The following is a 25,080-nucleotide window of genomic DNA, read 5'->3' on the forward strand; positions in this document are numbered from 1 at the left end:
ACAACCTGCAATACCCGGTGAGAGACATTTGTCTGCCCTGATCAGCCTACTGAGCAGATGTATCTATCTAGCTTGTTATGGTTTTATGTGTCAACTTGATAGGCCACAGGGTCCCCTGACTAAATATTATTTCTGAGTGTATCTGGGGGGGGGTTCCAGATGAGATGAATATTTGTATCAGCAGACTCAGCAAAGGGATTACCCCCCCAAACATGGCGGACATCGTCCAATCCATCTAAGGCCAGAATAAGAAAGGTGGGGGAAGGAGGAATTGGCTGTTTTCCCCCCACTGCCTTGCTATTCGAGCTGCAACATCTCACCTGTCTTCTCTGGCCTGCCTCCCCCGGTTCTCAGGCCTGCAAACTCTGATTGAATTACACCATGGTTTTCTTATTAGTTCTGTTTTTCTGGGAAACACTGATTAAAACACAGACAGGACAGTCGCCCAAGTGTGAAAGAAAAAACACAGCTAAACTTACAATCCAACCATCCATTTTTCATGACCGCTATCAAGCTGCTTACACATCTAATTTTATCATCTTTTTCATCTCAATATACTTTTATTACAATTTCATTACAGGTCGATGTTTACAGATTGCTTTGTAAGCTGTTTCCTAACAACATATGGGAAAGCAGAATGATCACATGATGGCAGCCTCCGAATCCAACTTCTGCTTGCAGACTGAAATGCCATTGATGGAATTTAGATACTAATGACCTTTAATTCCAAAGGACCTGAGTATTCTTAACTTTATCTCCTTGACCTTTTTCTTCCATTATTACATCTGCACCTCTTATTGGGTCTGCATCATTGTCACTAAACACAAAAAACAGACAAGAACATTTTAAAATTTCCATTATATGCCTAGCAGACGCTTACGGGTAGGTGGTTAAATATTTGCTGGAAGGAAGTTGACTGTAAAACATACATGCTTTATTTTAAAGAAGTTTTATTTTTACAAGAGACAAGAAAAGGTGATAGAAAAACTTAAAATTATATATGAAAAATCAGATGCAAGGAAACTACAAGAAGAGCCCTAGCATTAGCTCACAGGGCCTCAGGTTATCACGTAGCGGGTGAGTCCTCCCCCTCGAACCTCTGACAGCCGCCGGCAGTGCCGTAAGATATTGAGCATCACATGAAACCTCTTGTCAACTTTCAAAGCTGTGAACTCCTTTATGTCCGCTTCCACTATAAAATAATGACCTGAAAATAAAGATATTAGTGCTAATTTTTTCTGATAATTTCACATTTTTTTTACTGATTTCTGATCTGATCTCATCAGATGCTAGTGTTCTATCTCACACGGCTGGAGCAGCGCTCGTGCTGGGAACTGCACACCTGTCCACGCTGCCATCTTCTCACTCCTCTTGGCTTCCTTTGTTAGTATTATCTTTAAACCATGTTTCCTTTCTTTTTTAAAACTTTATTGATAGTGCAATTTTTATAAGGATGACTCTCAAGATGAGTCTTTAATGCAGTAAACTGTGACTATGAATGGCATTAATCATTTTTACTGTCATTATCCAACCAAAGGGAGAAATGGTATTCTTGCTAAAAAAATAATTTTTATTTCACCTGAAGCTGCATAATGTTTACTATAGTGTTTCAGTAATGTAGGCCCACTTATTATATCACCAGCTACCTTTGGTATCTTTCAAACAATTTACTTTTCAAGAGATAGTAGGGAATGGTGGGTAAGAAAATAGATCCCTCGGCAGCTCTGTCACTGAACTGGCTAACCTTGGACAAGTACCTTAAGCTGTCTTTGCCTCGTCCGCAGAATGGGGTTAGGGAGACTCCACGCCTCCTACGGATGTTATGAGAACTAAAGCTCTCAGTACACCACCCGGCACACAGTACGCGCTGTATAAGCGTGACCAGCTGTTACCCTTACACAAACCAGTTCCTCAGCCTCCGCACTACACACTGTGGGTTAGATCATTCTTTTTTGTGGGAGCTGCTGTGTGCTGTCAAGGTTGTTAGCAGCTTCCCTGGTCTCTACCCACTTGACGCCAACTCAGCCCCAGTTGTAACAACCAAAAATGTCTCCAGAGATGGCCAAATGTTCCCTAGTGGGAAAAATGCCCCTGGGTGAGAACCACCTCTCTAAAGTTAGAATTTTCTAGAATTAGTTTCTCATGACTTATTTAAACTGCAAACAGTTGACGTATACACATATAGATGGTATCATTTTACCTTTGGTATCCTTTGTTTCTTCATCAATGAATCTGTGATAGAGATTTCTGTTCACAGAACTCATAGTAGACTTCTTTGGGTGATGTAGGATCTTATATTTACTAACTATTGCTTTGTTGATTTCTTTAATAACATCATTAATTTGACAATAGGTTAAGCGGGATTTCATGTACCTGTAAATAAGTATGTGATTAATGTTTAAAGACTCACTATACAAAATATTTTCTTCAAAAAGTGTTTATCACAACCTTACACAGTAACAAAGCTATTAGTGCTCCTTATAAAAAAGTGTTATATCAACTTTCAAACAAACCAGACATGTGTCAACAGCTGAACTGTTACACAGAGACCACAACATATCAGCGCTTATCTTTCCCAGTTATATCTGGATGCACTGATCTGTTCTCCACCTACAGAATTAATGTTACAGTTTAAAATAAACTCTCAAATTCTGATTCAAATAAACTGATTAATAGCAAGACAGATATTTAAACATTTTAAAATGTTTGTAAGCAAGGGAATGAAAAGTTTAAATGTAAATAAATTATACAGCTTATACCACTCTAGTTTTCTGCAGAAACTTATGTGTTGAGAGAAAGAAAGAAAAAAGGAGGCAAGGAAGACACAGGATAACAGACCATGACAAAGATGGCGAAGCTAATGCTGAGGTGCAGGGGCCCGACGGGAACCCGCAGAGGCAGGGACCACCATGGGGCCGGCCCCTTCACCCCCTTTCACACCTTCCACGTGGTCTCTGCCACCCCTAAGTCCCACTCCTCCCAGTCCGGGCTCCTCCCAGTCACCAGAGTCTCAGAGTATAAAAATCAGACGCTCTCAACTGAGTGGCTTATACACACCACAAACAAACCTTCATGACCTGCTTCAATTTTCCTCTTCAATAAACTGTGAATTCGTTATGTTAAACCCTGCCCTTCACCTCTATGGAAAGGGAAAATTTTCTAAACAAAACTTCCTTAATGTAATGTATAAATGTTTAAAGAAAAATGTTCACATTAACCAAAAACCATGTTTCCATTACCCCTTCTTTTCTAAATTCATATTTACCACTTTTTAAAACCAGTTTCTACAAACTGTTGACAGCCCAGCTCTCCACAATGCGATCCCTTTAAACTTTCTGAACTTAATGTCCTCAATGCCCATCCCTCACCTCTGCAAATATTGTCCACTTCACATCTACCCTCAGTATTAATTTTTTAAAATAAGTAAATAAGTCCCCATATTTGGAATGCATTCTTCCTTATTCTAATCCTCCAATTTATCTTATTCACTAAATAACACCTTAATTTAAAAATTAATTGTCTACCATGACTATTTAATTTCCTTCTTTTATCTCTGCATGACAGTATTTTCTAAAAACCCTTCTACTCTACAGTTCCTCACAGGCCCGGCCAGGGCACCACATACTTTCTTCAAAATTACAGAAAAACTAGCCTCATCAGTTAGCTCAGTTACTTAAGAGAGTTGTCCTGATTCGCCAAGGTTGTGGGTTCGATCCTCAGTCAGGGCACATACGGGAAGAGACCCATGATTGCACAACTGAGTGGAACAACAAATGACTGCTTCCTTCTCTCTCTCTCACCCTTCTTCTGTTTCTCAAAAATCAATGAATGAAAAAAAATGTTTCTTAAAATTACAGCAAAACTGAGGTTACTTCTAAAATGTAACTGGATAAATTGGTATCACAACATGGTCCTGGAGGGGTCTCAGCAATAAACCGACCCATCTCTAGATCTATGAGAAGAGATTTTACTACTGAATAAGAAATAGGATGTTAAGCATTTCAACAAAAGATTTCCTGCATTTTCATAGTGCAATGCAAAGCTATCTTAGAAAAGATCGACATATGAACATAGCATATATGATGACTATAATATAATCAAGCTTTGTGATTTAAACAATCATGTATGTTGATTATTAAAGAGTTCAACATTAAAACTTATCTAAATACTTACATAGGAATGCCATTAAACTCCTCAGACGTTATAAATGGCATTTCTTTAATATTCCTTTGCTCTTTAGAGGGCTTCTTTGTAGCTGCAGGATCCTCAACCCTGACAGGTCCTTCATGGTCATCTGATACGTTAACACTGCAGAACAGAAATGCAGACATACAGGTCATCATCAGAACGGGGCAGCATACTAGAGTTTTCCCAAGTGAAAATCAGTATCAAACACGTGCTTCATCTTGTTATAATTTTATAGCCAGCTTTCCCCCCCTATCTCTACCCCTATTGTTTATGAAGATCTGAATAGTAAGAACACCAAAAAATTAAGCCCCCAAAACTCCACTAACAATTGCATTTACATATCCCAAAATGGAGCATGGAGTACACAGGCTAAACATCTTCATCAGTTATCCCACCGGCTCCTCAAAGTCACTGTGTGTCAAGTCAATTGTCTATGCTTCTATTTTTCTAATGGATCCTGGTGGTTGCTAGCATCAGTCCCTCCCTGTGGCAGTCATCTGAACTGCCAGTAGTGAGCTTGAGTCACCCTGGGATTCAGTCCTGGGCAACATGAGGAGCCAGTGAGAAACCTAATTAGGTTCCTACCCCCCCACACACACACACACACAAAGAAGTGTAGAAAACAGACTGTAGCTTCTAGGTTAACTGCCAGGGAGGAAATACGCCCTGTTGCCAATAGCAGGTCAACCCATAGTAGCTTGACTGTTTCAAAAAAGAAATGGGATACAAGAAAGACTAGATCCAACTCAGGAGTAAGTGAAGGGAACCCCAAGGAGGACAGGGAGGCAAGATCCCAAGAAGACATCCGAGCACCAGAAGCTGAGCGCAACCAGGCCTTACTGCAGAAATGGCCATGTTGTGAGCTGTCACACTGAAGGTGCTCAATGCTATGGTACCATCATGAATCCTAACATGAGACTCCACGGTGAGCCTGATTCGTACTTGCCTTGACCATGTGCTAAGGACACTCCTGATTTCTCCTTCATGCCCTACTGTGTTTATCAGCTGAAAATCATCACTTCAACCTAGGAAGAGTTCTCCTTTGACCTAGCCCTGAAAGCTGAAGCCAAGTCATAGTGAGTTTAGAAAAAGAAAATTCCTATTCCCCAGGCCATCTTCCTTTCTGCCGCATGTCCAATGCCCAGCCCACACACATGGGTTATATCAAGCCCATATAACCTTGGCAGATATCCTATATGATCTGTTTCTAGCATTCATTCATGGCCTTGCCCACATTTTCTCCTCTTGTACGGAAATTCCAAGGTACCTAATATGCCAGGGATTCTGCTGAGCTTACGTCTTCGAGAGACCTTCAACTCTTGGCAGTAACATGGCTCTTTTCCAACACATTTTTCATGACCACCACTGGATGGGGATGGGGTTCTGGAGGGCATTTGGGATGCTACTGACAGTTGGTAAAGTGAGAGGTACAACTAACACTCTATTCTCACAACATAGAACTACCGGGCCTAAAAAGACAAATGTTGCCCTGGCCAGTTGGCTCAGTGGTAGAGCGTCAGCCTGGCATGTGGAAGTCCTGGGTTCGATTCCCGGCCAGGGCACACAGGAGAAGCGTTCATCTGCTTCTCCACCCTTCCCCCTCTCCTTCCTCTCTGTCTCTCTCTTACCGTCCCGCAGCCAAGGCTCCATTGGAGCAGTTGGCCCAGGTGCTGCGGATGGCTCCGTGGCCTCCGCCTCAGGCCTTGCAACCAGAGCCATGCCCCAGATGGGCAGAGCATCGCCCCGTGGTGGGCTTGCCGGGTGGATCCTGGTCGGGCGCATGCGGGAGTCTCTCTGCCTCCCTGCTTCTCACTTCAGAAAAATACAAAAAAATAAAAAATAAAAAATAAAAGACAAACTTTGCTCTAAGGGAAAGAAATGAGAAAAAGGAGATAAAGAGACCTTAGGGGAGACCCACCCTTGGGACAGAGGGGCGACAGTTTCCTCAGAGAAAGCAGCACAAGAAAACTGATAGTGACAGGGAAATATTATTTCTGGTGTATAGGTGACAAAAAGAAATAGACAACCACTAACAAAATTACAAGTACCTGAGAAAGCAAAACATTTCAGGTGTTTAATAGTTTTAGAAACCCAGGTGGCAGGAATAATTATTATCATACTTACAAGTTCTGGGTTACTGTGACTTGAGGCAAATGGGGAGGAATGTTTTCTTTGAGATGTTCCACATCTTTGTAATCTTCTTCAAGAGATTCATAGAGTTCCTAAAATTTAAAAAATGCTCACAAATAAGCATCCTGTCCTGCCTATGTGTGTATGAAGACGTTATGAAGACCATGGAACACCGTGACACACAATCACAGTAAGTGTGAGTGTTTAGAACGCAGAAGGTGTGAAAAAGCACCAGACGCAGCAATATTAAAACAAGGGCCACTTGGTTTCTGGAGCTGATTTTGGATGGTGACATATTTTTCTCTACTGGTTTTTTCAAAGGACAATTATTAAAATCACTTTAGAATGGGCAGGTTGACAGAAGTCCTTCTAAAACACTTTAACTTTGGGAAGCAACTAGAAAATATTTGAAAGATTTATGTTTGCCACTCTGGTTAATTGTTTCTGTTGACTTAGCAAATGCTCCCCAGTGTTATCTGTACCGCACCAGAGTAATAACACATGCCTGAAAACACGTACGAGAGGGTGCTTGGAACAGCTCTGTATGGCCAGTAGTCGCAGCCACCATCGCTGCCAGGCAGGTGCAGGTTCCTATTAGATTTGGACAGACAGTAAAGAAACTGCGGACCCAAAAACTGGTGGGCCATCCCTTTATTCTAGCCTCGTACCAGGCAGACGAGTAAAAACACACAGGGCTCCAAAACCCACTCATTCAGTGCTCACAAAGCTACTGACACATCCAGGTTTTCCTAGAATCAAAGGCCCCCAGCAGTCTAAGTCGCCTCTGGTTCCCCATCTGCCAACATGGCTTCTTATTCCTCTCTGCACAAACTGGCTTCTCTCTCCTTCCCTTCCACCTAGGCTTCTTTCTCTTCTTCTTCCATGCAAACTTTTCTTGGCGTGAAAACCCCTCCTCCAGCACAAATTAGTATAACAAAGCCCCTTCCCAAGCAGGAAGATAATTAGCAGTTTCACCTGGCAGTGCAATTTTTAACAATAAAAGTGAGAAAACCCAGAAAATATGGATTTTACAAACTCATTTGCCCAACAAGCTTCTTCTGCTGACATGCCTATTCCAGCTTAATGGAAATTTCTATTTCATCCTAACTGCCTGTTTCTGTTTGCAGTTTTTATTTAACTGTCATGAGAACTTAAGGCAATGAACTCATGCAAATTTAACAGGAAAATTACTCTGTAGCTTTGCCTTCTTGCCTTCCAATTCTCGATTATGATTCTCAGTCATACTGTAAGCAGAAATTCCAAACAGGCTTCAATTCTGAGTTGAACCTTCTCTGGGCCCATGCCTCACACTGGGCATTCTTGGGGCAGGTTAGAATTGAAAGCAATATTGGTTTCTGTTTTAAATTTATGTGACACCTTTCTTTTAAAGAGCTGAATGATGTTCACAGATACTAATTTCAACTAATAGTAGGAGAGGTATAATCATGTCCAGTTCTATAGCTGAAAAAAATCTTTACAGACCTTAAGGATTATAAGGTTGAAAGGGACCACAGAGGTCACCTTGTTCAGTCCCACTGAACATGTGAATGGCTCGAAGAGCATGAGGTAACGAGGGTTCAGACTAAGTATCTAACCCAGGAAGTACACAAGACCTTGATTAGCTGAAGTCAGTTAGAAGATTCATTTAAAACAAATGTGCATGTGAATAAGGCTCAAGTTTCTTTGAGAATCCTGACATTGCATTTTATAGGAATTGAGAAATGCAGACTAGCAGGGACTAAGACATAATTCAGAATGACCCATTATTTTCCAAATGAGGGCTCAGAGATCTCAAAAGGTAAAAGGGCTCTCTCAGGGTGGCAGAGGGTGCAGGGCAGCCAGGGGGAGACTCCCTGTCTGTCTCCTCGTTCCAGGGCAGGTATTCCTGCCACACCAGCCTACCACTATAGCATTCGTCAAATTAAACATACCAAGGATAGTTTAGTAAAGTTCAATTCCATTGGCTACTAGCATGAAAAAAGAAAGCTCTGGAATCCTTTATGCTGGGAAAATAAAAATGCAAATAACACTCTACACCATTAATAGTAATTTACAAAGCTAAGAACATTATAAACTTATAGAACCATTAAGAACTCCTGGTAATTAGGGAATTTGTACTTATTGCTTTTTTATTTTGTTACTTCACTAGAAAGACATTACCTTAAGTGAATTGGTAGCTTGTTCTTGATACTGAATTTCCAATTCCAATTTATTTAGAAGGTCATTTACTAACATGATCTCATCGCCTATTTTGTTTAATATAGTCTTCAAGTTAGGTTCTTGACCTATTAATAAACAAAGATAAAATGAAAAACTTGGTGTATAGAAAAGCAATAATGAACATGTACCCAACCAAACTTTTGGAACAGAGCTTTATTTTATCGGGACATTTGTGGGTGAAGAAAAAGCTCTTGTTTCAGGGCTTAGGACCTGTCTCCATGGATAATCTTAGACTTCGTTTCTAAGTACTAATATGGAAAAGAAGGAAGGGAGAGGTAAGTACAAAGTGTCCCCCAAGTCTTTTGTTTCTGGCAAATTGCTCCCCTATAAAAAACAACTAAGAAATGCTAGACAAAATGAACACTCTCTACATGCATAACTGAGCTTTCATGAGAATAAGGTCAATGCCCACAGGCTCCAACTGAGAGAACCACAAGCCAGGCAGTGTGTGGGAAATGATGCTGAAGCATCTGCACTGTTGATTGCATTGTGTGCCCATCACCATTTCGTATTTTAATTTAAAAAAAACTATCAATTCATAATACAAACTAAAATAAAAGTTCAACACAATCTTCCCAGATAGAATGCTGGCTATCAATAAATAAATCTTTAACTCTCCTAGATAGGGCTGGGAGCATATCATTTTTGTAAACACCCTTTTCCCAGACTTGACAAGGATCACTTATTTCTTTGCACCTTCATTGCATCATACCCTTTCAGCATCTCAAAAATCTTTGGGGAGATAATTACAACTGCAACCTTAGTGTTTTGGGGATGATGCTCAAACCAACTGAGCTAACTAGCCAGGGCCTCCCACTTCTGTTTTTAACTCTTACCTTTAAAATATCTCCATTTAGGTCTAGAACCACAGATGCCACATAATTTTTAAAACTTACTCTTATGCCTTGTATGTCTCAGAAAAACATAATAAATCTAATTACTATCCAGTTAATTTATTGTTCAATGCAACTTACATTTTAGTGTCCTTGGCAATATTCAAAATATTGATGCCAGAGTGCCTTTGAATCACCATTTGAAACAAAATTGGTGCTGGCTGGTTGGCTCAGTGGTAGAGCGTCAGCCGGCACGTGGATGTCCTAGCTTTGATTCCCGGTCAGGGCACACAGGAGAAGCAACCACCTGCTTCTCCAGGCCTCTCATTTCCCCTTTGCCCTCTCTCTCACTTTCTCTTCCCCTTCCACAGCTATGGTTTCATTGATTAGAGCATGTTGGTCTGGGCACTGAAGACAGCTCCCTGGAGCCTCACCTCAGATGCTAAAAATAGCTCCGTTGGGAGCATGACCCTATATGGGCAGAGCATCAGCCCCAGACAGGGGGCTTATGTGGGAGTCTATCTTCCCTCCCCTCACTTGGATAAGAAGAAAAAAAAAAGAAACTTAAAATCATCTTTGTGAGATACATTCACTTAACCAGGCATAAGATAATATTCAAAGTGTAACAATAATAGAATGTGTTATCTATGTAGTAAGTCATTGTAATCTCTTTTACTTACCACAGTTCCTCAATGACAGAGATTTTTTAATATTGCCAATCTTTTCAGTAATATGAGAACATATTTGTTCCAGATCTGAAGAGGCCATCCTTTAAGCCTCTGAAGGAAAAAAATCACAAACACAATTTCAAAAACCAAAAGTCAGACAAATTTCTGATGTTTCAAAATTTCAAAATGGTTATCACCCCGTAGATTACATCCCTTTGAAAAGAATGTGCAAAAGGTCAAGAACACTTTCTCTCAATTCTACAAAATTCAGTTTCTAACCAAAGCCCAGAACTGACCGGGGCCTCCTGCAGTCTATGCATCCCAAACCACGATTCAGGGAATAAGCCTGCATCACCTCTGTAAAGCTTTAGGGGAACAAATACACTACATATAAAGACAACGTTGGCATTTAAAAATAAAAAACGCAAAATACACACGAATTTTAAGAAAAAACACAGCAAGTCAAAACAACGGGTGCAGCATTTCTCCCATGCTGTGGGGGACGGGGCTTTCCAGTTTGGGATCAGTCAGGAAGCGGAGGGAAGGAAACGAACCGGCGACTGTGCCCTCCGAGGGGAGGTGAGAACGTCGCAAGCGCCCACTCCAGAAACCCAGCGAGTGGAGGTAAGTCAAACCCTGCTCCACCCACGCCTGGCGCCCAAACAATGGCTTCTGCCTGCTCCCGACGCCAGGATCCCCAACTCCGCGCGCGTCCCGGAGCGAAGGACCTACTTGGGGCGGAAGGACGAGCCACTCAAACTCTGGCCTCGGCCGAAAGCCGGGGCTCGCGAGACGCGATTCGGAGAGAGGAATTCAAATTGCCCGCCGGGACTTGGCGCCGCGCAGGCGCACATCGGCGCTCACGGGCCGCCAGCTCGGCGACGCTGCGCGTTTCGTGTCACCCCGGCTACAGTGGGGCGATGGGCCGGGGTCGCGGTTGGGGCGGGGAAAAGGCGGGGCTTGACTGGTTTCGTCACAAAGGGGGCGCGGTTGGGCGGGGAAAAGGCGGGGCTTGACTGGTTTCGTCACAAAAGGCTACCAGGGGCCGTTGCTCCGCCTACGCCATGCCGTCATGGTGGTCACAGTCGGTCAAGTAGTCCTGGTCGCCACCCAGTAAGGAGCCGGGCACTCCGGGGATCAAATGGCGAGCTGGAACGGTAGGTCCTCAAATGAGAATGACCAGGGGCAGCTTGTGCAAAGCCCAACGCCTAGGCCGTACCCCAAGTCAGTGAAATCATTTACAGTAAGAAAAAGTTTAATTCTCCCTGTTGACAAAAGGGGAAAGCATCCCAGCGCGGGTGTGTCACCTCCATAGCCGTGAAGTCTCCGGGTTCCTTTCACCTTTTGGCGCCACCGTTCAAAGCATCAATGCATTCTAGCCTTCAGATGGCCCGTGGTGCCTGCAGTGACCCTGCCGGTTTCTGCCTCAGGTGTTTGTGCCAGGCAGCAGGAAAGGGGAAGAGGCATGGTAACAACAGGACCTAGAAAGAGTTTTTCTGGAAGCCACACCCAATGCCTTCTACCTGCTTTCCATTGGTCACTCACTCCTACAAGGGAGACGGAAAAACATCACAAAAATGAATTAATCTGGACAGTTACATTGTGTCCTCAACAATATGGGGGTTCTGCTTATAAGAGAAAAATGTGAGCATAGATTCCGGGTAGGCAATAGCAGCCTTGGCCATTTCTACTTACTACTTTAAAGAAATCTTTTGTTATGGAAATCAAACATATAGAGTAGAAAGAGTGTAATGACCCCTGCGCGCGCGCCGCGCGCGCACACACACAAACACACGCACACACACACACGCACACGCACACAGTGTAACCCACCACCCAGTTGCAACCATTATTAACTGACTGCAAATCTTGCTTCATCTATACTTCCTCTTCTCCCATCTCTTGCCTACTGGAATATTTTGAAGCAAATCGTAAGCACTGTATCTTTTCATTCAAAAGTAGTATATTCCCCCTTATTTTCCAGACATAGAAACTTTTAAATGACCATATTAGTAGTAGTATTACAGGTAAATATTTTAACAATTATTCCTGAATAACAAATATCCAGTCAATGTTCAGTTTACCCTGAATGTAATCATAAAAGTGTTTCTTTTTAAAACCATTGTTTTGTTTGAATTAGAATCCAAACAAGATTTAAACTTTGTTGCTTCATTGATGCATTTTTTAAATCTCTTAATCTCACAGGTACTTATTTAAAGCTAAATTCCTTTAGAAGGAACAAAGCCTTTCAATATAGAACTAAATATAAGGCTTAAAATGTCAACACTGTATTTTAGGAAAAATAATACAGTAACAGAAATTCATTGTGCAGCATCATGGACAAACATAAGATTATTTCCTATGAGGAAATAAACAGAAAGAAGAAAGCATAAAGGCATGAAGGGGACAATGTGGAAAAAAATACAGAACTAAGCAATAGGATCACAATACCCACTTTATATTTCTTTCTAGGACTGGTTTGTCAGGATTTCTTCCATTTAAATGACAGAAACTAGATCCAAACTGACTTAAGCAAAAAATAATAATAGTAAGACTATTGGTTTATAAAATTATACTGTGAGCACGCACACGTGTGCGCGTTTTTAGTTACGGCTGAACTCAAATACCCGAACATACTTTTAGGAAGCCATCTCCATCTCTCAGTTCTTGTTGGTTCCATTCTCAGGCAGTTATTTCTTCAAGGTGACCTCTGTGGCCTCCAGACTTAAACACTTACAGGTTAGCAGTTCTTGCTAAGAGAGTTAGCAGAAGCCCCAGGGTTGCCTCTCATTGGCCTGACTTGCACCCTGGAGCTGGGCAGCAGGTCAGCCCTACCCAAAACACAAGGACTCAAAGTGAAACAGAGGTAGTTTCTCAAAGGAAATCTAGTTGCTCTTATGATATAAGAGGGACAGGGAGGAGTGCTGGAGGCAGGTACAAATGAAGTTAAAACAAAAGCCTATCTTCTTCAAGGTTATAAGCACATCTATACAAAAGGGGGGGAAATGAAAAGATCAAGATGTAAGAAATTGCTGAACTGTTCCTTGCAGCAATTATGAACAAGAGTAAATAAAAATAACATAAAGTCTAAACATCCGTTGGCATTTATTGGGTACTTACTCTAATCCGGGTATTTTAAATACTGTATATTACCCTGTTTAATCTTTGTAATAAACTTACAAATACTTAAAATCATGATTCACACTTTACAGATGAGGAAACTGAGACTTAGAAGGTCATTTGCTCCCATGTTTTATGTTTCTGCACCTGAAGATTTCCATCATTGTTTAATTTCCTTGTGTCAGTTTTATTACCACATGAACAATTCTAGAATATTTATGAACTCCAAATTTTTGACACCCAAATAACTTTGACAGAAAAGACTTTATCCATACTTTTAGTACTTCTCTGTCTTTTCCTTGCAGCTAGGTGTCAAGTTTAACTTCTGGATGTACCCAAGTCAGAATTAACTAAGGGCCTCATTGTAGAATAATGCAAGGATCTATTTAAGTAACAGGACTCTGCATTTCTGGACAACTGGGGAAATATTTATATCTTTGCTTTTGACCAGTGACTAGTGACCAGTTGGTCCAATAAGTTTGGGGACAGGCCATAGCACTCTGATCTTGATAGGTCTTCCTTTCAGAAGAGGCAAGCCCATTTTAAGAAATCTGAGATGCCTCACTGATCACCTGGAATAGGTCTGACCCTCTGAGAGTTATAACATCCAAGGAAGATTATGATTTTCCATTTCCTATTAAACTACACTCTTTTTGGCTTGTTTTTATTTTTTATTTATTTATTTTTATTTATTCATTTTAGAGAGGAGAGAGAGAGACAGAGAGAGAGAGAGAGAGAGGAGAGACAGAGAGAGAAGGGAAGAGGAGCTGGAAGCATCGACTCCCATATGTGCCTTAACCAGGCAAGCCCAGGGTTTCAAACCGGTGACCTCAGCATTTCCAGGTCGACGCTTTATCCACTGCGCCACCACAGGTCAGGCTTTTGGCTTGTTTTTAAAAGCTGTTTTCCAAATGACAGAATTAAAGTTGAAGGCATTTATTTGTAATACAGTTCTCACAGGGATTATTTTTCTTTTTTTTTTTTTTTTTTTTCTGAAGTGAGAAGCAGAGGGAGGCAGACAGTCAAGACGCCCACATGAACCTGACCGGTATCCACCTGGCATGCCCATCAGGCGGCAATGCTCGGCCCATCTGGGGCGTTGCTCCACTGTAACCAGTAACCAGAGCCATTCTAGTGCCTGAGGCGGCGGCCATGGAGCCATCCTCAGTGCCCGGGTCAACTTGGCTCCAATGGAGCCTTGGCTGCGGGAGGGGGAGAGACAGAGAGAGAGAGAGAGAAAAGAGAGAGGGAAGAGTGGAGAAACAGATGATTGCTTCTCCTGTGTGCCTTGACTGGGAATCAAACCCAAGACTTCCACACGCAGGACCGACACTCTACTGCTGAGCCAACCGACCAGGGCTTATTTTTCAATTTTCATTTGCTATCTTAGCAGCCAAGGTAAATCATCCCAGAAAATCAAACCCCTTGCTTTTACAACATCTCATAAGCTACAATGATTATAGCACTGGTAGATTTTTTTTAAACCAGAGAGGAGAAGAAAGACGAAAAGAGCTTACACTTTTTCCCTAATGTTCTTTCTTCATTTTATTGAGTTTTTTAAAAAAGATTTTATTTATTGATTTTCTATAGAGAGGAGAAGGTGGGTGGAGCGGAAGTATCAACTTATACTTGCTTCACTTTAATTGTTCATTGATTGCTTGTCATATGTGCTCTGACTGGGCAAGCCCAGGGTTTCAAACCAGTGACCTCAGCATTCCAGGTTGACATTCTATCCACTAAGCCACCACAGGTCAGGCATTTTACTGAGGTTTTATCTTATGTATAATTTTTTAGTGTTATGGTTAAGCCCCAATTTCTGTGTCACCAGGCTACCCATAACAAAGGTCCAGAGGTATGTAGTATGATTTGAGGCAGGAAGGGAATATCCTTGGTATGAAAACTATCCTTCCCCCACTTCTTTCCCCTCCCCTCCCCTCTCCTCTCCTCTCCCCCTCTCTCTTCTCTCTCTCTAATGTCTAAACTTCCATCTATTAGTGAGATAGAGGAAGATAGGAAAAACATCAGGAGATCTTTTTGTAGTACCAAGTCTGTGAACTTGAGAGGTGGATGACTTCTGAGATCACTTCCAGCTCATTGCATTAGGTTCTTTCTCTTCTGAAACATATTTCCCCCTAACTATAGCCTTTTAAATAAAAATATGACTTTTAAAATAAAAATATGACTAGGTAGAGGATACTAGGCATTTAAAATAGAAGGGAGAATTAAAACTGTCCCACAGATTTTTCTTCCCCTAATTCTTAACAAAAGGCACCAAAAATAAACTTAAAAAACCCCAAAACTTAGCCCTGGCTGGTTGGCTCAGTGGTAGAGCGTCGGCCTGGCGTACGGGAGTCCTGGGTTCGATTCCCGGCCAGGGCACACAGGAGAAGCACCCATCTGCTTCTCCACCCCTCCCCCTCTCCTTCCTCTCTGTCTCTCTCTTCCCCTCCCGCAGCCAAGGCTCCATTGGAGCAAAGATGGCCCGGGCGCTGAGGATGGCTCTGTGGCCTCTGCCTCAGGTGCTAGAATGGCTCTGGATGTGACAGAGTGATGCCCCAGATGGGCAGAGCATCGCCCCCTGGTGGGCATGCCAGGTGGATCCCAGACTGGCGCATGCGGGAATCTGTCTGTCTCCCCGTTTCCAGCTTTGAAAATATGTAAAAAAAATAAAAAAAATAAAAACCCCAAAACTCCAAAACCCACTAATTATTGCCAACAAGGAAAGGGAGATAATGTTAGGTAACAAGCTTTAAAAACTGATGTAAAAGAGGGAAACAAGATTCTGGAGCAGAGAGGAGAGACGGAGCATGACCTGGCTTCCAACTACACCACCACTGCTGAGTCATATTGGAGAGCTGCTGTTCTGAGGAGCCTTTATGAAATCTCGTGCCTTCCTGCCCTCTCTCATCCTGAATGTGAATCACCCCTTCCCTTTGTCCAGGGTCTCCACTCTTTAGACCAGGGGTCCCCAAACTTTTTACACAGGGGGCCAGTTCACTGTCCCTCAGACCGTTGGAGGGCCGGACTATAAAAAAAACTATGAACAAATCCCTATGCACACTACACATATCTTATTTTAAAGTAAAAAAACAAAATGGGAACGAATACAATATTTAAAATAGAGAACAAGTAAATTTAAATCAACAAACTGACCAGTATTTCAATGGGAACTATGCTCCTCTCACTGACCACCAATGAAAGAGGTGCCCCTTCCGGGTGTGTGGCGGGGGCCGGATAAATGGCCTCAGGGGGCCGCATGCGGCCCGCGGGCCGTAGTTTGGGGACCCCTGCTTTAGACCCTCCCTGCCCATTAGTCACTTAGTAACCATCTTGGTTATCCGATCAACTATTGCAGTATCATAGTGCTTGTGTTCAACACTTATTTTACTTAATGTCCCCAAAGAGCAAGAGTAGTTATTCTGGCGATTTGGATATGCCCTAGAAAAGTTATAAAGTGCTTCCTTTAAGTGAAAAGGTAAAAGTTTATGACTTAGGAAAGAAAAAAAATTTTATGCTGATGTTGCTAAGATCTACAACAAATCATGAAATTGTGAAGGAGGAAATAGAAATTTGAGCGAGTTTTGCTGTCATATACTCAAACTGCGAAAGTTACAGCCACAGTGGCTCAGAAGTGCTTAGTTTAAATGTGGAGAAAGCATTAAATTTTGGGTGGAAGACGTAAATGGAAACATGTTTCAATTGCCATAACTTTATAACAGCATATTGTAATTGTTCTATTTGATTTCAAGCTTGTTGTTCATTTCTTACTGTACCTAATTTATAAAACTTTATTATAGGTATATATGTATAGGAAAAACATAGTGAATATAAGGTTTGGTACTGTCTACAGTTTCAAGCATCCACTGGGGGTCTTTGAACGTATCCCTTGCAGGTAAGGGGGGGACTACTCTAACAATAATCACTTTAAGTGTAAATGGATATAATTACAACAATTAAAAGATATTTTCAAAGTGGATTTTTAAAAGAGACCCAACTATATGTTGTCTACAAGAAAACCACTTTAAATATAAAGAATCCAATAGATTAAATGAAAAGGAATGGAAAAAGATATACAATGATAATACTAATCAAAAGAAAGCTGAAGCCCTGGCCGGTTGGCTCAGTGGTAGAGCGTCGGCCTAGCGTGCGGAGGACCCGGGTTCGGTTCCCAGCCAGGGCACATAGGAGAAGCGCCCATTTGCTTCTCCACCCCTCCACCGTGCTTTCCTCTCTGTCTCTCTCTTCCCCTCCCGCAGCCAAGGCTCCATTGGAGCAAAGATGGCCTGGGCGCTGGGGATGGCTCTGTGGCCTCTGCCTCAGGCGCTAGAGTGGCTCTGGTCACAACATGGCGACGCCCCGGAGGGGCAGAGCATCGCCCCCTGGTGGGCAGAGCGTCGCCCCTGGTGGGCGTGCCGGGTGGATCCCGGTCGGGCGCATGCGGGAGTCTGTCTGGCTGTCTCTCCCTGTTTCCAGCTTCAGAAAAATGAAAAAAAAAAAAAAAAAAAAGAAAGCTGAAGTAGCTATATTTATTTTGGACAAAGTAGACTTCAGAACAAGGAAACTTATCAGGGATAAACGGAGACACTACGTAATAATAGAAGAGTCATTTTCCATGAAGACATACAATCCTAAACATGTATGCACCTAACAAAGTCACCCCAATCGTCTCAATAAAAAAAAAAGTGAGGCAAAAACTGATAGAAATGAAAGAAAAATAGACAAATTCAATATTACAGTTTGGAACTACATCCAAATCGAAGATGTGTCTAGAGCACTGTATATCAGTTGTCTTCTTCAAACTTGATAAAACAGATTTTTACTTTAAGCGCTGGCTGGAAGGCACCCTTCCACCTGTCCACTAGATGGCAGGGCAGCACCATTCTTCTTGAGAGCAGCACCAAAACAATTGCAAACTCGGGGATATGTGGACACAGGTAGGAACTCCATCTGTTCTAAGTTTACAAAGCAAAATTTCACTATCTTCTTTATTTAGCACTTGCTTTATTATTATTAAAGGAGAAAATATTTTAATTGAAAATTTGAACAACTCAGAAAAATGTAAAGAATAAAATTCCACCTGTCAAAAATAAGCACACGAGGCCCTGGCCGGTTGGCTCAGTGGTAGAGCTTCGGCCTGGCGTGCAGGAGTCCCGGGTTCGATTCCTGGCCAGGGCACACAGGAGAAGCGCCCATCTGCTTCTCCACCCCTCCCCCTCTCCTTCCTCTCTGTCTCTCTCTTCCCCTCCCGCAGCCAAGGCTCCATTGGAGCAAAGATGGCCCGAGCGCTGAGGATGGCTCTGTGGCTTCTGCCTCAGGCGCTAGGATGGCTCTGGATGCAACAGAGTGACGCCCCAGAGGGGCAGAGCATCGCCCCCTGGTGGGCATGCCGGGTGGATCCCGGTCGGGCGCATGCGGGAGTCTGTCTAACTGCCTCCCCGTTTCCAGCTTCGGAAAAATGCAAAATAAATAAATAAATAAATAAGCACACGGTCTAGTCTGCTTCTGAAGATAAAAATGGCTGAGTGTAGACCATTCCCGGGATTCTCTGTAAATACTTTCTGCTCAAGGTTTCCTCCCTTCTCACTGAGTTTCACCCAAACTTAACCTTAATTCCAACCCCAATCCAAACTAACTCCAACCTACAATCTGCCCTTTTAAAATGTATGATGACTACTTTTTGAAACTTGTTAGCACTGTGGGTGAAACAATAAATTCACCATTCATACCATGAATGTTCACCATGAATACCAAGTCTGTGGCAAATGTAGCCACAGGTGCCAATCTAGGTAAAATTGAGAAGTTCTGCTACTTTAAAATACAGGGAGAAGGACACTGACACCTGTGAAGAGACATCGCAGAGAAATTAGACTTTGCTTAAAAACAAAACATGTCACTTTTGGTGGTCACACATAGAAGATTTACTTATTTTGGGGTTAAATTGTAAATTTTTATTTTTTCAATTAAAATACAGTAAAATTGACTTTTTTGTGACAGAGACAGAGAGAGGGACAGACAGACAGGAAGGCAGAGAGATGAGAAGCATTAATTCTTCGTTGTGGCTCCTTAGTCTTCTTAGTTGTTCATTGATTGCTTTCTCATATGTGCCTTGAGGGGGGGGGGTTGTGCAGCAGCAGAGCTAGTGACCCCTTGCTCAAGCCAGCAACCTTGGGCTTTAAGCTAGCGACCTTTGGGCTCAAGCTGGTGACCCCAGGCTCAAGCTGGTGACCCCAGGCTCAAGCTGGATAAGCCCACGCTCAAGCCAGCAACCTAAGGGTTTCTAACCTGGGTCCTCTGCGTCCCAGTCTGACACTCTATCCATTGTGCAACCGCCTGGTCAGGTCAGCAAAATTGACTTTTTACAGGTTTAATGAATGTATTGATTGTGTAAATACCATCACAAGTCAGGACCCAGAAGATTTTCATCACCTCAGAACAACTCCTTTGTCCCTTTGTCATCACACCCTAACAGCTATAAGTATCTTTTCATGAGCTTACTGGAGAAATGTCTGCTCAAATCTATTGACATTTTTAAGATTGGGTTGTTTAGTTTTCTTACTGTTGAGTTTTGAGAATTCTATATATAGTAAACATGTTGGACATGTGTTTTTCAAATACTGGGTGGGGCAAAAGTAGGTTTACAGTTGTTCATATGGAAAACAACATGCAGGTTATGATTATTACAATAGCTTTGTTAACTCAAAAATGTTAGGTACAACCAGAAAGAAGTGACAGAGGATTAAAACTGATCAAGGATAATATTTATTTGAGGCTTGAGTGATGGGAGTTCATGCCTTACGGACAACAACCTTCCCAAGCAGAGGTAGGGTCAAGGTTATATAGGGGAATGTTTGGCACAGGTTGCTGGACAGGTTACCAGGTCCATCAGTCGGGCAGATGTTCTCATGAATGTTCTTTGTTTTGGAGTTTCTTTGTGCCCTTGGGGACAGAAGTTACAACTTATAGAAACTGTCATGATTTGTGTCTACTTAGTTATTTTTACAACTTGACTGAAACTGGCTTGGGGCTAGACTATTGTAATTTTGTTAGGGTCAGTTATTTCTGATCTTAACTGAAACTGGCAGCTGCTGGCAGCAACTTGTAGCTCATGCCTAACAAAAAGTATGTCACAATGCAACTTTAAACCTACTTTTGCCCACCCGTCTATTCTTCCAGCCTTTATCTTGTCTTTTCATTCTCTGAACAGTGCCAGCCATAGAGCAAAAGTTTTGAATTTTGATAAAATATAATTTATTTTTTCTTAATGTTTTATACTTTTGATGTGATATCTAAAACTCTGCTTACCTCCAAGTCATGAAGATTTTCACCTGTTTCCTTATAAAATTTTTGTAATTCCATCTTTCACATTTAGATATTTGGTCCATAGAGCAAAAGTTTTGAATTTTGATAAAGTCTAGTTTATTTTTTCTTAATGTTTTATACTTTTGATGTGTTATCTAAAACTCTGCTTACCTCCAAGTCATGAAGATTTTCACCTGTTTCCTTATAAAATTTTTGTAATTCCATCTTTCACATTTAGATATTTGGTCTATTTTTAGTAACTTTTTGTGTATGGTGTGAGGTTCATTTTTGGTTTTTGCATGTGGATGTTAAACTGTTCCAACATTGCTGAAAAATACTGTCTTGCCTGACCTGTGGTGGCGCAGTGGATAAAGCGTTGACCTGGAATGCTGAGGTTGCCAGTTCAAAATCCTGGGCTTGCCCGGTCAAGGCACATATGGGAGTTGAAGCTTCCTGCTCCTCCCCCCTTCTCTCTCTCTCAATCTCTCTCTCTCTCTCTCTCTCTCTCTCTCTCTCTCTCTCCTCTAAAATGAATAAATAAATAAAAATTTAAAAAAAAAAAAGAAAAAGAAAAATACTGTCTTTTCTGCATTGAATTGTCTTTCTCTTTGCAAAAATCAGTTGGCCATATGTGAGTATATCATTTCTGGACTTTCTATCTTTTGCATTGATGGGTATGTCTATCCCTTCACTAATGCCATACTGTCTTATTTACTATAGTTTTATGTCTTAAAATAGAGGCATGTGAACCCACAAAATTTTTTGTTTATTTATTTAGTTATTTATTCCTTTTTTCAGTGAGAGGAGGGGAGGCAGAGACAGACTCCTGCATGTGCCCGGACCAGAATCCACCCGGGAAGCCCATCAGGGGGCAACACTCTGCCCATCTGGGCCCTTGCTCCGTTGCTCTCTTGCTCTCGTGCTCTGCAATCGAGCTCTTCTTAGCACCTGTGGTGGAGGCCATGGAGCCATTCTCAATGCCTGGGGCCAACTCGCTCCAATCAAGCCATAGCTGTAGGAGAGAGAGAGAGAGAGAGAGAGAGAGAGAGAAGTGAGACAGGGAGGGGTGGAGAAGTGGATGGGCACTTCTCTTGTGTGGCCTAACTGGGAATCGATCCTGGTACATCCACATGCCAGGCTGACACTCTACCACTGAGCCAACTGGCCAGTGCCTTATTTATTTTTAAAAGATTTTATTTATTGATTTTAGAGAAAGGAGAGAGAAGGAGAGAGAAAGGAGAGAGAAAGGCAGGGGAGAGAGCAAGAAGCGTCAACTCATAGTTGCTTCTTGTATGTGCCTTGACTGGGCAAGCCTGGGGTTTCAAACCAACAACTCCAGTGTTCCAGGTCAATACTTTATCCACTGCAGTACCACAGGTCAGGCTCTTCTTCTTCTAAAATTTATTTTGGCAACAGTTTATTTCAAAAGTGCCTGAACCTTGATGCATAGAAATAATGGACAAGGCGTGCTTACGGCCCTTTACTAATGACATGATATGCCCTAGGCATGACTGCTCACCATGATCTGCTCAGTTAGGAATTGATGATTGAATGCCCTGTGAGGTTATTTTCCATACAACCTTTTATTTTTTTTGTCTACATTTTTCCCTTTTGGTCATAAATCAAACTTAAAGGTTCAGTGGTAATAAAACTTTTGGTTGGCTAGTGTGATCTCACAGCACTAGGCAGTCTCATTCCTAGGAAGTCTCAGTATTGACATTATCTTGTTGACCATGGGTGATGGGGTAATATAATACTTCAACCATAGAAATAAAGATGAAAAAAATAAAATTTATTTTGGTTATTCTAGTTTCTTTGTTTCCATAAAAAGTTAAAAATCAACTTGAGTATAAATACACCAAAAATCCTGCTTATATTTTGACTGGAATTATGTTAAATCTGTAGTTCAACTCGTGTATGATTGACATCTTAAATATATTTTGTCCAATCCATGTACCTGACATGTCTCTCTATTTAATTAGATCTTTGATTTTTCTCATTAGTATTTTGTAGATTTAAGCATATAGACAGAGCACATATTTTGTTAGATTTATACCTTCATATTTCATTATTTTGGAGTTATTATAAGTGGTTTTACTTAAAATTTTGATTTCAAGTTAATATAATGTCCATATAGACATATAATTAATTTAGTATGTTTGGCCCTTGATCTTGTAACATTACTAAACTCTTATAAGATTTAGGAGTTTTTTGTTTTGTTTTTTTAAGATTTTTTGGGATTTTTCAAATCATGCTGTTTAGAGAATAGAAGTTTTATTTCATTCTTTCCAATTGGTATGCCTTTACTTTTTGGGGTGAAGGGCTCTCGTTTTACTGAATAGGACGTTGGTATTATGTTGAACAGCAATGGTGAGAGCAGATGTCAATCAAGTGACACCTGTTGCCTAGGAGCAACATTTCCAGGATGTCAAACCAATATTGTTTGCAGATGTTGCAGTAGCCAAGAAAGACATGACTCACAGAGGCACTGAATGCAACAATGCTTTACCCATGTAGAGAAGAGACAGAGCATGATCAACTTTAGTAGTGAGTGTCTGTCCCCCTGGCCAGTAGGGCTTGCTCTGCAGCCAACACAAGGAGATAGTATATATACATCCATCTTGGCTGCAAGCAAAGGAACTCATTACCTCCCTTCCAGGAACAGATATAGGGGTTGCCCAGGTACCATATGACACCCACAGAACAAAGAAGTAAAAAGAAATACATACACATTAAGCCTGGAACAGGAAAAGATATTCCCAAAGAGATATGCCCAGCACAGGCTGTGAGAGCTCTTTATCTCTTTGCAAGGAAATGTTCAAGGTTCAAGGGCATTGTTAGCAACTGTGCAAGGGGCGGGAAGCTGCTCATGACCACCTTTCCCAAGAGCAGACATCCTTTGTATCTTAAGGGAAAAGCATTTAGTCTTTTACTATTTATGTGTGATGTTAGATATACATTTTTCATAGATGAGTTTATCAGGTTAAAAAGTTGATCTTGTACCTTTCAACTTCATTGAATTTGCTTATTAACTCTAGTAGTTTTTTAAGTTATTCTTTGGGATTTTCTATGTATAGGATCATGCCATCTAAAAACAGAGGTAGTTTTACTTCTTTCTTTCCAAGTTGGATGCCTTTTATTTCTTTTTCTTGCCTAATTGCTCTGGCCAAAAGTTCTGGTAGATTATTTAGTATAACTGGTGAGAGTGACCAGTCTTTTTTTGTTTCTAATGAGGCTTTCACCATTTAGTGTGATGTTAGTGGTGAGTTTTTCATGAATGCCTTTATCATGCTGAGGAAGTTTCCTTCTAATCCTAGTTTTCTGGGTGTTTTTACATGGAAATGTGTTAGATTTTTATCAAATGTTTTTATCAGTTGAGATGATCTTTTTCCCCTTCATTCTATTAATGTGATGTATTACACTGATTAATTTTCTTTTGTGGAACCATCCTTGTATCCCTTCTCACTTGATTTATGCTTGAGGGCTTCCAGAGAAAGGGCTTGAAAGAAAGTGGTGTCATCCACAGTCCAGCCACAACCCAGGGAAAGAAGTGACTTGTTTTCATAAAATTTCTGAATTTCTCATAATTGCAGTGTTCCTGAGCACATTCTGATACCCAGCTGGATGAAGGACAACGCCACGGGGTGGGTGTAGGCCCCATAGACATGATACATGCTCAGTTTCCACTTCTCTTAAGCCCACTCTAGGATCTTTTCTCATCAGTAAGGTCAAGGGATTCAAATTGTTTTTCCTAATCTGATGCATACAGTTCCAGGAGATTGTCGAAATTGGTAGTCAGTACCAGGGCTCCATTTTCCATCAGGAGAAGAACTGACTGAAGTAGCTGTTTTACAGACTCTTCCATCTTTAACTTCAAGTCATTGAATACTTCATATAAGTAGCTCTTGAAAAATGTGAATTGAACATTACTAGTATGAGGAGAGAGTTTCTGAATAAGGTCATGGGCAACACGAATAGGATTCCTGTCTTCATTGTAAGGTATTTTTCCCCACCAAAGAAGAAGGAAGAGCATAGCCACAAAGTGTGGAATAGCAAAAGCTTTATTTAGTAGAGCGCTTCCCAGACGATGTTCTCTGGTACGTGAGATGGGGGCCAGAGAAGTCCTGCGGGGGGATCCGCGTAGGGTAATTTATATTGTCTGTAGGGTGGTCGGGTTAATATGACATGGCACAATCTCACTAACTGACAGACGGTCGCTCTTTTCCAAAGGATTCTTGGGAAGTTTTTTTTGGCCTGCATGGGTGTGGGCGGTTCCAGCCAAAGTTTGTGGGTCTGGTTCCTCACGTGACCTTCCCCCATTGCCAACCAACCTCACATACATGGAGACATTTCTGGAATTTTTTGCTTTCCTCATTTTCTAGAAGATCAAATCAATGGCAGAGTCCAGTAAGGCCCAAATTAACCCCTGCCAAGATTCAAGATTCAGGGCTGGAACCTGAGGTGCTACTGCAGCACTAATGCCTGTTCCAATCATCAGCCCGAGTTCCTGGGGCTTCTTACTTTTTAAGAAGCTTCCTGGGGATTTTGATGGAGGGTGCACCATCACCAAAGAATCCAAAGATCTTGTCTATATCAGAGCCCTGGCTCCCTGAAGAAGCCAT

General features: G+C 41.6%; 1 protein-coding gene and 1 pseudogene across 4 annotated transcripts; both read right to left on the reverse strand.

Moving 5' to 3' along the window:
• Positions 1-10,937, reverse strand: SKA1 (spindle and kinetochore associated complex subunit 1). Of its 4 annotated transcripts, none has more exons than XM_066352495.1 (8): positions 10,594-10,765; positions 10,052-10,150; positions 8,479-8,603; positions 6,313-6,410; positions 4,174-4,308; positions 2,201-2,373; positions 1,098-1,207; positions 1-817 (listed from the first exon to the last, which is right to left on the reverse strand). In XM_066352495.1, the coding sequence occupies exons 2-8, from the start codon at positions 10,137-10,139 to the stop codon at positions 815-817; spliced, it is 732 nt and encodes a 243-aa protein (XP_066208592.1). In that variant the 5' UTR covers positions 10,140-10,150; positions 10,594-10,765; the 3' UTR covers positions 1-814. The 4 variants fall into 4 exon arrangements, with proteins under 4 accessions (XP_066208592.1, XP_066208591.1, XP_066208590.1 ...); XM_066352494.1 differs by having other exon boundaries at positions 1,053-1,207; XM_066352493.1 differs by lacking the exon at positions 10,594-10,765 and adding an exon at positions 10,772-10,937 and having other exon boundaries at positions 1-1,207.
• On the reverse strand, positions 10,853-25,080 carry LOC136382879 (protein FAM118B-like; annotated as a pseudogene).

This window comes from Saccopteryx leptura, chromosome 11 (genome assembly GCF_036850995.1).
Source record: "Saccopteryx leptura isolate mSacLep1 chromosome 11, mSacLep1_pri_phased_curated, whole genome shotgun sequence".
Taxonomy (NCBI): Eukaryota; Metazoa; Chordata; class Mammalia; order Chiroptera; family Emballonuridae; genus Saccopteryx; species Saccopteryx leptura.

Excerpts from the sequence above, each read along its gene's own strand:
- SKA1 (XM_066352493.1), bottom strand. The coding sequence starts at position 10,139 with ATGGCCTCTTCAGATCTGGAACAAATATGTTCTCATATTACTGAAAAG. Across the intron at positions 8,604-10,051 it reads TCTGTCATTGAGGAACTGTG|GTCAAGAACCTAACTTGAAG; the intron begins GTAAGTAAAAGA and ends GTTTATTAATAG. Across the intron at positions 6,411-8,478 it reads AAGCTACCAATTCACTTAAG|GAACTCTATGAATCTCTTGA; the intron begins GTAATGTCTTTC and ends TTTAAATTTTAG.